The sequence below is a fragment of the Telopea speciosissima genome, chromosome 7 (assembly GCF_018873765.1).
Source record: "Telopea speciosissima isolate NSW1024214 ecotype Mountain lineage chromosome 7, Tspe_v1, whole genome shotgun sequence".
NCBI lineage: Eukaryota > Viridiplantae > Streptophyta > Magnoliopsida > Proteales > Proteaceae > Telopea > Telopea speciosissima.
Window position 1 is genome coordinate 2,255,158 of NC_057922.1, and position 16,613 is coordinate 2,271,770.

At 41.5% G+C, this 16,613-nt stretch overlaps 2 protein-coding genes across 2 annotated transcripts; both read left to right on the forward strand.

The window, feature by feature from the left end:
* The first annotated feature begins 3,589 nt into the window (after positions 1-3,589).
* Positions 3,590-4,762, forward strand: LOC122667295 (aldehyde oxidase GLOX-like). Its single transcript, XM_043863551.1, has one exon. It carries the CDS (start codon positions 3,590-3,592, stop codon positions 4,760-4,762), a length of 1,173 nt encoding a protein of 390 aa, XP_043719486.1.
* Positions 4,763-15,242: 10,480 nt separating this feature from the next.
* On the forward strand, positions 15,243-15,680 carry LOC122669652 (serine/threonine protein kinase OSK1-like). Its single transcript, XM_043866469.1, has 2 exons — positions 15,243-15,327; positions 15,408-15,680. The coding sequence occupies exons 1-2, from the start codon at positions 15,271-15,273 to the stop codon at positions 15,663-15,665; spliced, it is 315 nt and encodes a 104-aa protein (XP_043722404.1). The 5' UTR covers positions 15,243-15,270; the 3' UTR covers positions 15,666-15,680.
* The last annotated feature ends 933 nt before the right edge of the window (positions 15,681-16,613 follow it).

Here is a 16,613-nt window from a genome sequence, read left to right on the forward strand (position 1 = left end):
AAAGAATTTAATTGCCGGCATAATAATATTATTACACGTACATACACGATAATATTTCACTCACCTGGGTCTGGTTCTATGAACTCAGTGGTAGTTTCAGTTCCGGCTGCAGTCTAGCTGTAGGCCTCGAGCGTGGGATCAAACTCTAAGTATAAATCAGAAATATGTCATTTAATATTCCAAACTATTTTTGGATGTTCTAGGGTTGATCTAAGCTCACTCGGTTGACTCGGTGTACAGTTGGTCTTCACTTGGAATTCTCTGGGCCTTGCACTGGGCCTTAGGCCCAAGTTCTGGTGCATCATCCAGAGATTGTGGCTTAGGGGCAAAATGGTCATTTACCATTGTAGTACATGATTCTAGGTCATAATAGCCTCATAACACTGTCCCCAATTCAGCAGTGCTGCAGGACCAACACAGATAGCTTGTCCAAGCCCTGCGGGGCCCACTTGGGCACCCAAGGTATTCATACTTATGGATAGATGTGAGGAGGGGTATTTTGGTCATTTACCACCTCCTTACATTGTTTATGGTCCATAGGTGGAGATCCCCAGAGTAGATCAGCAAAGTTCAAACCCGCTCCACTTCTTGCTATACTACTCGATCTGTCTATAAATAATAACCACGAGCTCAGGTCATCTTTTTCTTCTTCTGCTTCCTCATCGCCACGAGTGCACTCAACAATGAAATCAGTCAGGCTCTGGCATTTGATCCCAGTACAAGGTTTGTACTCGATATAGTGTTCATTGGGCTCCACTGCCCAACCTACCAACCGACTAGACAGGTTGGGTTTGTGCAGAATTTTCTTCAGGGGCTGGTTTGTGAGTACAACGACTACATGGCTCTGAAAGTACGACCTAAGCTTCTGGGTCACGATCACCAAAGCAAATGCCATATTCTCAATCTGTGAATATCTGGTTTCCGCATCGAGTAGCACATAGCTGACATAGTAGATCGGTTGCTGAAGTCAAGAGTTCCTGTCTGTCCTGGTCAGGGCCACACTGACAACTACTTTTAAAGCGGCTAGGTACAACTATATTTCTTCTCTGTGCTCGGGCCGGACCAACAATTGGGCGTTCTTGAGGTATCACTTTAACTCTTCAAAGGCTCGTTGGCATTCAGCAGTCCATTGGAAGTCCTTAGGATTTCTCAAGTTCTTTAGAGTGGTAAAGAAAGGGAGGCATTTGTCCCCGGCTCAGGCGACGAATTTGTTTAGTGCAGCGACTCTCCTAGTCAATCTTTGAACTTCCCGTACAGTTCGAGGGGGCTCCATTTCTGAAATCGCATTGATCTTCTCTTGATTGGCTTCAATTCCAAGCTTCGAGACCATAAATCTAAAATTTTTTCCCAATGTCACACCGAAGACACATTTTGCAGGGTTTAGCTTCGTTCTGTTCTTCCTTAGACAGTTGAAAGTTTCTTCGAGATCGGTTAAACGATGCTCGGCTCGAGCACTCTTTACTAGCATATCGTCTACATAGACCTCCATTTCTTGCCGATCTGAGGCTTGAAGACATGATTGACCGTTCTCTGATATATTGGTCCTGCATTCTTTAGGCCGAACGACATGACGTTGAAAAAAAAAATTCCCCTCTTCGGTCCGGAAAGCTATGTATTCTTGATCTTTCTCGCTTAACAAGATCTGATTAAAGCCCGGATAGGAATCCATGAAGGTAAGCTTTCCATGCCCTTCCGTGGCATCTATGAGTTGATTGATCCGAGGCAACGGGTAGCAGTCCTTAGGGCAGGCCTTGTTCTGGTCAGTAAAATCGATGCACATGCGCCATTTGCCATTGGACTTTGGGACCATGACCATATTTGCTATCCAAATCGGGAATTAAAGTTCTTGAATAAAACCCAAATCTTTCAACTTCTGCACTTCAATCTCAATTGCTATGAGTCGCTCTGGAGCGGAATTTCCTCTTTTCAGCTTGACTGGCTTATGTGCCAAGTTGATGTTGAGCCTGTGTTCTACAATACTTCTAGGAATTCCTGGCATGTCAGCTGCCGACCAGGTAAAGACATCAGCATTAGCCCTTAAGAAGGCTACGATTTCCTCTTTTCATTTCTCCTTCATTTGACTCCCAATCTGCACAGTATGGTTCGGATGATCTTCACAGATCGGGACGACTACAATATTTTCAATCGTTAAGGCCATGCCTCCACTGTTATTCTTATTCTTCATGAATGTTGCATAACATTCCCTTGATTTCTTTTAGTCGGTTCGGCATTCTCCCACACCGTTAGGAGTCAGGAACTTTATCTTCAGATGTTTTGTTGATACGACTGCACCAAGTGCATTCAGGGTGGGTTGCCCTAGAATTGCATTGAATGTCAAGACCGTTCTCACGACCATGAAGTTTACCATGACAGTTACCTCGTTCAGGTACTCTCCTCTTGTCACAGGCATCTTTATACTTCCTTCAATCCTTGTTGCAGCTCCAAAAAAGCCATATAAGTTTTTTCCATCTGGGGTTGCACCAAGTTCATGCCAAAATCGATTTAGGCCAAGGTTTTTGGGTTTGAATCAAGCCCTATTGATCATTGACACTATAGGGGTGGCTTCTTACTTGTTCATTGCATCTTTTATAGATTTTAGAAGTCCTTGCAAGCATTTTAGAGATTGTTTACTATGTTCAGTTAATTTGCTTGGATTGGTTCTAGGCTTTAATTAGATAAACTCTTCAATTCCTTCATGCTTTGAGAAACCCTTCAAGTTCATGATTAATCCATTGTATGCATCTAAATTTCATAGATATTATTCCATTGTCTTATCCTCAAGTAAATTCTCTCTTCATGTGATTGTTAGCAAATTCTTTGTATTTATTCCCTTTTCTGCCCAATGAATGGTTCTTGTCTCTTGTTGGGGTACTTCATTCAGTTACTTGCTTGCTTGGCATCCAGCATTTGAGTTGTGCTGCATATATCTTGGCCCATGCCTAGGATGTATGCGGCACAGCCCAACGGCTGGCAGCACCTTAGGCGTGCTGGGCTCCCTGGAGACGAGCTAAATTCTTTTTCTTCCTGCTTAACAGTATCCATTAATTTAAAGGAAAAAAAAAATTCTCTATAGTGCCCTACTTTTGCTGTGCATTGTAATGTTTGAAACGTGGAAGATGCAACATCTAACGGTGCCACGTTCAAGAAGAAAGAAAAGATAACCAAAAAAAACAAACTGCCTTTGCATCATCGAACTCACGTTTTTGAATGAAAATACTTCCACGTGTCAAGCTATTAGGACGACACTGTAATGCACCAAACAGCTGGATGTGTAGGATATACTGCATGCATATAGGGCCGGCCAACCCTATATGCAGTATATCGTACATACACCCCCAGGTGATCATCCATCCATCCATCCATCAATAAGCCTTAATCCATTAATCTTCTCCTTGGACCTGCGGACCCTGTATATATAGGAGGCAGCAGCTATGAACCTATACAGAGTTGTAGTATATTGTACAAGAAACACCCTGATCGATTAAGCCTTATTCATCCCTTAATCTTCTCCCCTCAGCTAGCTAGCTCCTTGGACTACCTGCCGCGGAGACCGTAACGCACGTACATACGCAGGCAGCTATCCTTGATGATGGCTGCTGCTGCTGCTCATCCCATTGTTAATCTTAATTGTTTCTCCTTCTTGATCTTTGTGATCATTCGTATCCTCAATTCCATTAATATTACATCAGCAATTCCACGAGGTCGATGGGAACTCCTCCAACAAAGCATTGGCATATCAGCTATGCACATGCAGCTGCTCAATAACGATCATGTCATCGTCTTCAACTGCACCGATTTCGGCCCTTCTAGTCTCTCCTTACCCGATGGCATATGTCGGAATGACATCAATGACTTCTTCCTCCAACATCACTGCACCTCTCACTCCGCAGAGTATGATGTATTTAATAATTCCATACGCCCTCTTATGCTCCAAACCGATACCTGGTGCTCTTCTGGTGCCGTCTCCCCCGACGGCACCCTCATACAGACCGGCGGATTCAGTGACGTTGGCCGTACAGCCAGGATTTTCCAGCCCTGTGCTACTTGCGATTGGCAAGAGTTTCCAATTGAACTTAGTGCACCACGTTGGTATCCCACCAATCAAATACTACCTGATGGACGGGTCATCGTGATCGGCGGGCAAGAGAACAATTACGAGTTCTATCCCAAATCCCTATCCATATCCTCCACAATTACTAGTCTATTCCCCATAACTTTACTAGAACAAAACAGTAATCTCTACCCTTTTGTTCACCTCAACGTGGATGGCAACTTATTCATCTTCGCCTACAATCAAGCAATCTTATTCGAGCACACCACTTACTCTGTTGTCACAACTTTTCCGGCAATTCTAGATTATCAGCCTCGGACCTACCCATTTACGGGCTCCTCGGTTCTTCTCCCACTAAGGAACTTATTACAACAATCAGTGGAAGCTGAGGTCCTCATATGTGGTGGAGCTCCATGGGGGTCATACCAGGATGCCACCTCAGGGAACTTCACCCAAGCCCTAAACACATGTGGCAGGATCCGAATCACTGACCCGAATGCGACATGGACCATGGAGACAATGCCCCTCCCTAGAGTGATGGGAGACATGACCTTACTCCCCAACGGTCAAGTCTTGATCATCAACGATGCCGTAAGGGGTCTTGCCGGTTGGGGAGATCCAGTGTTCTACCTGGTGTTGCATCGACCGGGTAACAAGAACGGGTCTCGCTTCCAAGTACAAAACCCAACTACCATTCCACGTCTGTACTGAATATTATTTGAAAATAAGTTTAGGTTGGACATCGATATATTATCCAAAACAAGGTTGAAGTCTTACACATAGGCGGGGTGTTGGGCTGCGTGCCCAAGCACTGTGGGCCGTAGGATGTGCGCTAGACTCTGTGTCGCGCTACCTTGTCGAGTCACACCTCTTTGCTACTCCCAAATAGCGGCCACTATAACTATCAAGCCATTTTTTTAACAACCTGTTGAGATCTGACTATCATCTTTTTGAAAGCCTGTAAACAATCGTCGGGAAAGCTCGCTTCGCTGTGGACTTTTCGAATCGGCCCATTCGGTGGTTTGGTGAGGTAGGTTATCTTTCCCCCCTGGAAATCCTTCGACTTTACTCTCTCTTCCTCCTCTATCTCTTTCTGTTACACCCACACCCTAGATATCGCCTTATACCCGGGGTAGTTTGGACCTTACCCAATGGGTAATGCCTTATGACCATAGTCAACCCTGATGACCTCGAACTGGAAATACCATAGAAAGATTCCCCTTAAAGCCTTGGAAGTGTGGGCCAAAGCCCCGCAACTTTCCTTGAAGTTTGGGCCATGACAGCAGCAATAGAGTTACGATCAGACTCACTCTTGCAGAATTCGCTCGAGGATCCGCCCATGCTGTTATCAGCCTTTTTGGATTATTTTCCTATGGGACCCACATACCAGAGTTCCGGACACCCTAATTGAACCTTTGGACCATATGGACCCCTACCCTCACCATTGCTTGGTTGAGTGGGCCATGAAGTGGGGCCCACAAGGATTAACTTAGGTGAAAAATGGGTTTTATATACCCTAGCCTAAACCAAACAGACCCTAGTGGACAATTAAGTCCTGTGGACTTAGGGTGCACCCCAAACATGACCTAATGGACCTAATGGGTATGGCTAAAGCCAAACAAGCCCTAAAACCTAAACCAAAACCCATTTAAAGACCTAGGGCCACTAAGTGATTGGGGATACCTAAACCAAACACACCCTAAGGACCCTTCTACCCCCTTAAAGCTAAAAGAACCCCTCTCATTCACTTATCTCTCCCCCTCCCCCATAAACCGTGGAGGAGAAGAGACTAGAGAAAAGAGAAGGAGGAAGAGGAATAGGAGGGGAAGGGAAGAGGATGGAAGCCATGGCAAGATGGCTGGCATCCCCACACCTCCTCCCCAGCTGGCCGGACCTAAGGGAGAAGAGAAAGAGGAGGAGAAGAGATGGAGAGAGTGGCTGGAAGAAGGAAGCTCACCAAGGTAAGCTCCCTTAACCTAGCTCTCCCTCATTTCTCTTTGTTTTTGTTGGATTCTTGAGCTAGGGCTAACCTAGGGTTCCATTTGGGACTCAAGGTGAAGCTCGGCCCTAGTTGGGAGCTCTATTGGATGTTGACCTAGGCCTCTAAGTGCTGCAATTGCAGCCATGGCCAATGAACCCTTGGTTTGAAGCTTAATCCCAACCCTTGGACCAATGTGAGACCCAAACCTTGTAGGATCATGGATCCTTGAGGTGAACCTAGGACCTAGTGACCCTAGGAGGGCTCAGACACCTCTCCCTTGTTCTTGAGGTGCTATGGAGCTCCAAGCTCCAAGCTTCAAGCTGGAGCAAAAGCCCTCTGCAATCTCGGAAGAGACTGCCGGTGGACGAACGACCGAATTCATCTATCGTCGTATCGCCCGTCAGTCCGCCCAATATAAACCTTGTGTGTTGGCCTGAGCGGACGAAGGCACGGATTCACCCTGTTTGCCTCCGCCCGAAGCCTATTGCTCTCGGGTCTGTCTCAGGAAATTGAACGTATCCGGGGCCGGACCCAAGAAGCACATCCACCCGTGGATCCGCTCCCTTTTATGATTGTCTCAGGTGTCGAACGGATCAACCACCGGACTCAACTAAGAAGTTCCGCTCGTGGGTTCGCTCGCTCTGGTTTTACGTTTTGGCCTGAACAGAGTCAGGGGCGGATTCAGCTCTGTTGAGACCTCACGTGAGTCCGCTCGTGATGTCTTGGTTGAAATCTGATTTTAACCTTATGGGCCCAATGTGGGACCCTTCTATGCATGCTTTAATGATTGTTTTTGTATTCCTAGGCTACCTAACTCGATGGTTGGCGGGGAGCCCAGGTCAGATTCATGTCAACCACACACGGAGGCGTCTGTGTTAGGTGAGTGGGTTCTGGGTGATTTGTTGGGTTTGAATATATATTAATATGAAATCTTAAGCATGCTAGTATATATTTATAAACATGGTGCGCATTGCATTTTATTCAATTGTGAACTGTTGTGAATGTGATAGCATGCTCACCATTGTATCGGGCTACGGTGCTGGGAGTGCCGGTACTAGAACCCCAATTTATTTAATTATGAAAACTGCTGTATGTCATCCTGATCTGTATGTGCCGTGCCGTGCTGGTACCCGGGTACTAGATGGAATGGGACGTTGATGCACCCAGAATACCTCTCGGGACGATAGGACCCTGCATAGAGTATATCTGCGGCTAGGATGCTTGCTCCCTTATGCTACGACCCTTGCCAACAGGGGTTTATGTGTTGGATAGTCTGAGCACCTGCGGTCTGTGGAGGTGGGAGAGGCCAGGGCAGGGGTAGTGATGGCTATCGGGGTTTGCCACTGGGTGGTCATGATGGCTTCTACCGGCGCAGGTTCCTTCGTGATAAGTGACCCTCAGTGTTTCCCGAGTTATCACAGTAGCATATACTTGACCGATAGAATTGTGTGTTAGGTGGAAAATGAATCTAACATTAGCATGCATCATCTTGATTGATATTGATTGTATGGTGTATGTGCATTCCCCTTTGCTCCCTTACTAGCTAGTGTAGCTAACCCCGTTGCGCAACCTTTTTTAGTTGATTATGCAGGAGGTACTACTTGGATGAGCACCGTTGGATGCGAATCAAGTGGGGCCAGCGGCTGTGACTTGGATGTAGATGTACACCCAAGATTGGTGCCCTTGGGGCAATTAATTGTATTTTATTATTTCTGTCTTCATCCCCACATGTATGTATAAACTGTATGTCTATGTATAGGGAGAGTAATGAATGGTTACTTATGTTAGAACTATAATATGTGATATCATTAGAGAACCGATGCTCTATAATTTCACATGATTTAATTTAATTTCGCTTCCGCTAACTCTGTGTCTGGAACGGTTTATTCCTTCTTGTACGTTCCTTTCTGTTATCAAGATGTGATGATAGGGTGGACTGTGGCTCGGGACACTGTATCTGCGATCCAGGTTGGTGTTGGGATGATGTGTAATTGTCCCAGTCATATCCCTATGTGGCAAAATATCTTACATCGGGATAGGGGTGTGACACTTTCTCCCGCACAACCCCCTCTGTTTCTCTCTATCACACTACCCACAACTTTTGCTCAACCCCACCGATAGCGATGACATTGACCTAGGTTTGACGCTCTGGTTTTCTCTTTCCCTCCCCTGTCCGTACGCACCCCTCTTTGCATAGACATTCTTTCGCTAACCTATCAACCTTACAAACGCAGGAATTTTTATTTTTATTTTTGCATCTTTCAAACACAGCTAGGGTTAGGAGACGGAGAGATCAGACAGCCGACCGATCTTGTTATTTCTTCTTCATTTGTTCATCTTTCACGGTCTAAGTCTTCGTCTGGTCACAGATTTATCTTCTTTTTCTCTTTCTTTGTGTTAGGGTTTAGATTTTTTCCAGTCTTCATAGTTTCGTTGAGCTTAAGCTAGCCCTTATTCCCCTCCTCAGTTGTCTTCTAGGGTTAGGAGACGGAGAAACCAGAGAGTCGATCGATCTTCTTCTTCGTTCTTCATTTCTTTCTCCTTCACGGCTGTTTGTCTTGCTCCGAGTCTTCTACGGTCGAGGTCATAGTCTGATCAACGACTGTAGGATTCTTTTTTTTTTGGGGGGGGGGATAGTTAGTAATGTAGTATTCCCATAAATGATAAAGGTTAGTCCAAATTAAAATAGTGTGACGACAAGACTATAGCTATTCAAAGTCGCAAGTAATCAACGACGAATATGCTATCAAAGTAATCAGAGTTTAGCTTTATTTGCACAAAAAGCATCCTTCAGTGAAGAGCTTACATGCTGTCATGTATTATTTGTAATGACTGAACTATTTATGTATTGCACTATCATTTATGCTGTTTGGCTGCTGAACTAAATGCAATGTGGGAATACGTGCCAACTGCACCTTTTCTTTTGCAGTCCCATATTCAAATACTTGAAACAAATCCAGAAAATAGATCTGCTCTTCTATTGGGTCTTGAATATCTCATTGGCATCTCATTCGTTGATGACACTGAAGTTTTCAAGGTAATTACATTAACATATGTGTGCATTTGTTAATTGCTTGGACTATTGGAACTCCTTGGTCTTAGAACTTTTTGAGACCCAACATAGTCCAGGCAATCCTGTAGCAATTGTTGGCTTGATGGGGCTTCAGGTATGCATAGTTTCAAATAAATGGGGTTGATTAGTGGAATTCAATAGAACTGTAGAACTTTATTATGGTTGCCTAGAACTGTATCATTGTCTTGCGTACTCAAGAAGTTGAGGAAGGTTGTTCGTTGTCTTGGTGGCTTGTTTTCTATTTTCATAATCTGAATATAAACCAAAAATAACTCTGACATTTGGAGAGGTTTGGGTTTGCCATATGGTTACTAATTGGATATACATTTTAGATATTATATGGTACATACATCTTTGATATTATACTTTCTCTGAATCTTTGTGCTGATATGGTGCAAGTTCAAATTTTTTTGTAATGCTTTATTCTTGTTGGGAAGCCTGCAGTTTCTATTGCTTAGGCATTGGGAGATCATTTCTTACATACAAGATGCTATTTGTTTGGCATTTGTTGTCAGTTACATTCATGCTTCTATGGCTCATTTCTGTATTAATTGTGTTCATCAGTTTTTTGAAGGTTTAGTCTTTGTTTTCTGCGCGGTGCTTTATTTTTTATTTTGGAATATTGATTTCTGAAATTTTTTGTGCTTATTGTGTGTACTTTTTATGTACTGATTCTGCAGATGCCATTGCTTCCTGGTATGGTCGATGGCCTTGGCCAACAACTTCTCCAACGAAGATAGATGTATGCTCATCCAATGTCAAAGTTAAGAATGTTGATGATCTGTCGTACGGCAAAACCTGAAGAAGTTTTGATTGTTGAGGATGAAAATGGGAATATTGTCCGTGAAACCATGAAAGACGATGATGTGCTTGTTCAATATAAGGTGTGTGCAATCTCCAGATACTGAATTACATCCAGTCAGAAGATATATAGATTATATGGTTTGCACGTGATTTACATATTTATCAATTAAGTACTGTTGGTAATATTTGGTGTTCTGAAATTGTTTATATGAACTTATTATGAAATAAATGCAGAAATTATAGAATAATCTGGCAAACATGTCAAATTAATACTGCTGAGATATTATGTTTTTCTTTAGTATATGTTTGTGTGTGTGTGTATATATATGGGCTGATGTTCTCTGTGCCGCAGCGCAGCCTGCACCCAGACACATGGGCCTGCCATTCAGGGGGGTAGGGTGATCATTTTGCCCACCCCCATGTGTCTGGGCGCAGCCTGCACCCTGGCACAGAGAACATTTGGCCTATATATATATATATATAAATGGTTTGTGAATAATATGAAAGATTACTATGCTTGTCAACTTTTTTTTGGTTAAATACTTGTGCAATGTGAGATAAGGTTGGATTTAAATTTGGAAGTTCTCTTTTGGGGGCATGTACGTTGGGGTGCGTTTTGTAATGTAAATTATCTTTTCTACCAAGTGGAAGAATCAAATAGGTCCCGTTTGGTTAGAAGTGAGGTGATTCCAAAACTTTCTATTTTGTTCTTGTTCAAATATTTACATCACTTCTAACCAAATGGGCCCTTAATGATCTTATAAAATGAAAATTATATTCCCTCTAATTACTTATGCACCAATATCTTAATCATAGTATTTATGTGTGCATTTCTGGATATTCTGTAGTATGTTTCTGTTGTCTGTGTTTGATCAGTTTGAAACACTGATCTATTTGTCACATCTAGTTCATGAAGATACTAAACAGCAGGTATTTGAATAACAATACTTTTCTATTGTAAACTCTTCATTTATTCTATTTATTTTCAAAAGTGATTTTGATAAATTTTAATTAAAAGAACAAGATGAGATGTCCAGTAAGAGACACAAAATCACTTTTAGGGTTTATGGGTTTTGGGGTTTATGGGTTAATGGGGTTAATTGGGTTAATGGGTTAATGGGTTTGGGGTTATGGGTTTATGCGTTATGGGTTTATGGGTTTATGGGTTAATGAGTTAATGGGTTAATGAGTTAATGGGGTTTTGGAGTTAAGGGGTTATGTGTTATGGGTTTAGGGGTTAAGGGTTTTGGGGTTTTGGGTTTAGGGGTTTAGGGGTTTGGGGTTATGGGTTGATGGTTTGATGGGTTAATGGGTTAATGGATTAAAGTTCGAAATCAGGTAACGGCCCGAATCGACTCAAGTTATCATTCCACGTGGCAATCTTCGAAAACGCTAAAATGAAAAAAAAAGCATTTTTCATTACCATCCTGTTATTTATAGGAATATCGGAAATGACTCTCTTGTCCTCCATGTCCTTTACCGCTCTGTAGAAACAAACACAACCAACTAAAATCTCAGCTGTTCAATACCATCCACGTCATCAATCCGCGTCAAAAACATCCAACGGTGTAGAATAAAATATTTATGCTCTCTCGAATGCTCGCTCGGACTGTATTGAAAGGGGCTTAACCCTCAGAACCCCGAACCCTAACCATGGCTCTGGAGTCCCCGCCGGTTACGGTTAAACTCGCGTCAATAGAAAAGGAAGAGAGAGGAGAGAGAAAGAAGCAAAGGTCGTTCGTTTAGGTTTCGATTTCTCCTCTCGCAGTAGAGCAGCAGAGACGAGAGGTGAAGAAGAAGAAGAAGAAAAAGAAAGGTTATCTTCCTGCGAACTAGGGTTTAAACTCACTGTTAGGGTTATGGTTTCTACTTCAGTAATTGATAACTTATATTAACGAGTATAGGGATTTTTTTTTTTTAAATGTTTGTGCGATGGGTTTTGTTTCTTGAATGGTTCTATGAGTTACAGACTTGGTAATGTTGAAATAATAGACAAAGAATGAGGAAGAAGAAGATAGTGTATGAAGGCTTCCAACCAAAACCTTGGAAGAGATTCCAATATCTTATCCAAGATTTTTATTCAATTTCAAAAAACTTTAATTTCATTTATGGATTAATTAAATGTGCAGTTTTTCCCTAACAAAGATATAAGGAAAAGTTGACTTCCTAGAGCGTAATGTGGACCACAGAGAAATAAAGGACATCGCCTCACCTGTCTCTTCTTTCTCTCTTTTATGTTCCATTTGATTATCTCTTCAGAGATTGATATCCAATGATTGACTTCATAGTCAGAGTCCAACCATAGAAGGGTTCCAAGATATTCACAAGATAAATTTTGATGCTTGTTACTGGGCAAATCCAGTTTCATCTGGCATAGCAGGTTGAGAGCAGAGCTGTCATTTGTTGCCTAGTATTTTTCAGGTGACCAGGCTAGGATTGTAGCATATTACTGCAGTCGGTTGGGTTTGCAGTGGTTCACCTGACATCCACAATCAACCTATTGCTAATTGTTGCATGGATGATGTAGACAAGCAAGAAATTATGAGAGCAAGATTGTGTTTTGGGAATTGTGTCATTGTTAGATTGCTTGCATTCTGTCTTCTGTAGCCTTTGGCCATTTCTTCCACCTCTTTTGATTTCTTTTGTATGTATTTTTTTTTGGGGTGGGGGAAGGATTCTGGCAATCTCTCAAAGGGATTTGTTGTGCCAGTATTTTTCTTTGTTCCTAATAGTATTGTTACTTTTTAATTGGGGGTGGGGGGGAGATACTGCTCTGTGCTTCTCACCAAGGTTCTAAAACTCGGGTTTCGACCAGCCAGAAACCAAGATCTGGTTGAAACCTGTGATTTTTTCCCAGCCAACTCGAGCTGGTGGTTTCGAGGCCCAAAACTGCTTTTTTTTATCTTATTTTTTGTATACAACCTATTTTTGACATTCTAAACACAATGTATGAACTATTTTCACAAAAAAAAAAACTTGTGGTTTTTGACCCAAGTTTACTAGTGTACGCACATTGTATTGAGAATCATAGTTGTCAAGACAGATTATTTATGCCAAATATCATTTAAGTACCCCCTGTTTGAATCCAATAAAAATAGTTTAAAAAATCAAATACCAAAAGAATAAAAAATAACCCACCAGTTCAAGAACAAAAATTGGATTTTTCGGTGGCAGGTGAAAATTTCCACTTTCTAATGTTGGGATTTTTCTCAAATCTATAAATTCCATAAATCTTAATATAGTAAAAATTGTTAAAAACCAAAAGTGCAGTAAAATATTCATATGTTTTGATGTCAAAGAAATTATTTTCATTCAGAGCCATTCTGTTGCTCGAACCTCAAAGCAATCTTTCTTGGTCTTAATGGTTGCTCGAACCTCTCTAGGGGCCTGTCGACTACCCTTCGCTACCCCTAACACATCTTTCACAACCCTCTTAATACACGTTCCACATTGCATTGGTCTCTCTCTCAAAGTCACACTTTCCTTGTTTGACAGCATTGTCAGTAAATGTCCTTAGGGGCTCCCCGTTTAATCTCCAACACCTTATCTAGGGTTGTAGGTTCCCTTCTCTTACACTTCTATGCACCATAGTTATCAAGGCGGGAAGGCGACCATGGAGTTTTAGAGGGTCAAAATTCAAGGTGACACTGCCATGGCGGCAAGACGACCAAGGAGACTAGAAGCCATTGCGACGCCTTTATAACTATGGTGTGCACTGAGGCACATACCCAGGGCCACCAGTCTATGTTGGGTGGTTAGGCTCTCCCAAGGGATAACCTTGCAGTCCTTACACACCAATCTCTATGCCCTTGTTGTTAGGAAGAAGTCTATTTGGCTGGTATGGTTCCCATTTTTACATGTAACTAAGTGCTCCTCTCATTTTTCAAAGAAAGTGTTCACAATGGAAAGATCGTAAGGTACCACAAAGTCTAGGATTGAGGTCCCCTTCTCGTTCCTCACCCCAACTCCGTAACCTCCATGGACACTTTCATATCATTTACGAACACGCCCAACATGTCCGCTCTGGAGTTGGTTGATGTTATGAGGAGACCAAGGATAAATATCTGAAAACAAATAAAAGACTTAAATAAATAAATTACTTCCAAGTTGGACCGGTTCTTGGCTTGGGCCTCCAAAGCGGATCTTGTTTGTCTTGCCAGGCTAGAGCAATTGCATCGGTATCCTATACCTAATTTCTTATTTTTTCTTCTGTTCTCTTCTTCCTCTCTAGAGGATCGATCTCATCTCTTTTCCCCCCCTTCCGTCGATCTGATTTCTTCCCTTGACAATGCAATTGCTTCCTTTATTTTGGATCTGATCATAGATTTGATCATTAGGTCTGCTTGCATTTGAGATCCATAATCCGGTTTTTCAAATTACATTAAGGACACTATCAAAACACTGACAATCTGATTTTTAGAATAGAAAAGAAAAGTACTGACTGCTGAAATCAGATTTCAAATCTCAAATTCTGTTGATTAGAAAATTAGAATCCTACTGGCAGAAGGTTTCTTAATTAACAGTCCTGTTGACTGAAGATTTTGATATCAACAGCAACAATACTGTAGAAATTAAATATATAAAGATGTAATGTATCTTCAGGTTTCAAACAATCAAAATCAACTTAATTATCATGTACACGAGAATAGAATTGATAACTGACTTGATTGCAGGAATTGAGCAATGAAGAAAGAGATCGGAAGATTTCTCACCTAGTCTTATTGAAATCCTACCAGTAAAATTATCTTCATTCAATAATAAAATCGTAGTGGCCCTTAAAATGCTTTATAGAAGCAGGAAATGACAATCATATTTGCCCTAGGAAACTATCCTATAAAAAGAGGTAGACCTAAGTAGATTAGGATAATACCCTTCTTCTGTCTACTGGAGTAGAAGTCTCCTAATCATACTAGGAATTTAAAAAGTGAAAGAAAACCAACTAATAAGAGGACTGGAATTTATAAAGAATATTCCAGCCTATACTAATAAGTAAATAAATCCTAAATAAGGCCCCACGATTCTGGTTGAGTGAACCAGAAAACACCCTTCAAACTGAGTAAACTCAGTGTCTTCTTTCTCCTCCTTTGGTGTTTTTTAGAGTACCTGTCTTGTTGATCTGCGTCAAGTAGTTTTGAGTCTTTTGACCCTTGTTTTGTTTTTATTTTTTATTTTTTTATAATGATGTATAGAAAGTTTTAAATTGTGGTTCTGAGGTCTATTATAACAGTTAACATATAATTTTTTGCGTATAAAAATGAAAATAAGGAGCTATGTTTTGTTTATTATACCATTCAGAAAACTTATTGAACTATTATGCTGCCATTCTTGCAGATTGATGAAATTCTTCAGGAAGTAGTGAAGATGGGATTTGACAGGAACCAACTGGTTGAGTCTCTTCGCAACAGGAAAACAAATGATGTATGGAATTCTTGATATTTTGGCTGGATTTGTCTTTGTTAATTTGACGTGGTTGTCTAACTTGTTCCAAATTTTTCCAGGGTACTGTTGCATATTATCTGTTGTTGGACAACCGGTTCCGGGTTTCTAGTGGCTATCTTGGAGCTGAGTTTCAGGAGTCGATGGTTTGTTTATTGGCTAGAATTAGATGCTTTAATAGATTTGGCCTTTTTATAATGAACAAAGCTGAAAGGAGAATTGTGTGTGGTTATCAAATTCTGTACATCTCAATGTGCATAACATGCCATTGTGGCATTCATGAATGGATTTCACGTTACAGACCTGGATCAGAAATTTGACTGACTGGATTAGTTGGTCCAGTCCATAAGATTGATTTTTTCTGAACTCGACATCATTGGTGATTACTGGTGTACACGTTGTAGAACTTTTGTGGAGCTACCTGCTATATCTTTTTAGGTTGCTGAATTTTATATCCATCTATCCCATCCTTAAATGCAGGAGAATGGGGCATACTATTGAAGGGGATTGGTATGTCTCATAGTAGGGTGACAAATGGGAGGGTATCACCAATCCCATTATAGACCATTTTTCAAAGATTGTAAACTAATATTTTAAAACATGTCTAGTTTACCTGTTTAGTGAGTGTCTCTTAGTTATGGAAGCTGAGAGAAAGTAATGAGCTGGCTGATGGGTTGGCTAAGCAAGACGTAGTTTGGTCTAGGCGTAGTTTATGGAATATTACCCTTGAAGAGATTCTGTCCTCCGTTTTTTTTTTCTCATTTTTTCTTTTTGATTCCTTGTTTGTGGGTTTTGGTTTGGTGGTGGTGTGTTTATTTTAACCCATTGCCATCCCTACTCGGTGCCCCATATCATCCTACATGTGCAGCATCATAGTTGTCAAGTCATGCCTAGGCATCCAGACACCTTTTTTTGGTCCAAGGCTACATCATGCCTTGTTTGATGCAAAAAAGGCAACCACCGTGGATGCCTTGGCATCGCCCTGTGGGTGACAGCACACACTATACTATCAATTTTTTGACACTTAATGAGTTTACGTTAATTGCTTCTTTTTATATATGAAATATGCTTATATCCTATGCTTTGTTTCTTATATGTTGCTTTTTTCTCATATTAGTCATTACTCGCATGACTATTTTATATTTCAGGATATGGCTTTTATGTTGCACCTTAGCATAAGTATTTAAAATTACCAGTGCTATAGTACATATGTTGTGTGTGTAGGGTGGCCCTTCCAACTCCTTGGGTCACCTAGTCGCCTTGACAAC

Coding starts and splice junctions, on each gene's coding strand:
- LOC122667295 (XM_043863551.1), top strand. CDS start 3,590: ATGGCTGCTGCTGCTGCTCATCCCATTGTTAATCTTAATTGTTTCTCC.
- LOC122669652 (XM_043866469.1), top strand. CDS start 15,271: ATGGGATTTGACAGGAACCAACTGGTTGAGTCTCTTCGCAACAGGAAA. Junction 15,328..15,407: donor GCAACAGGAAAACAAATGAT/GTATGGAATTCT, acceptor AAATTTTTCCAG/GGTACTGTTGCATATTATCT.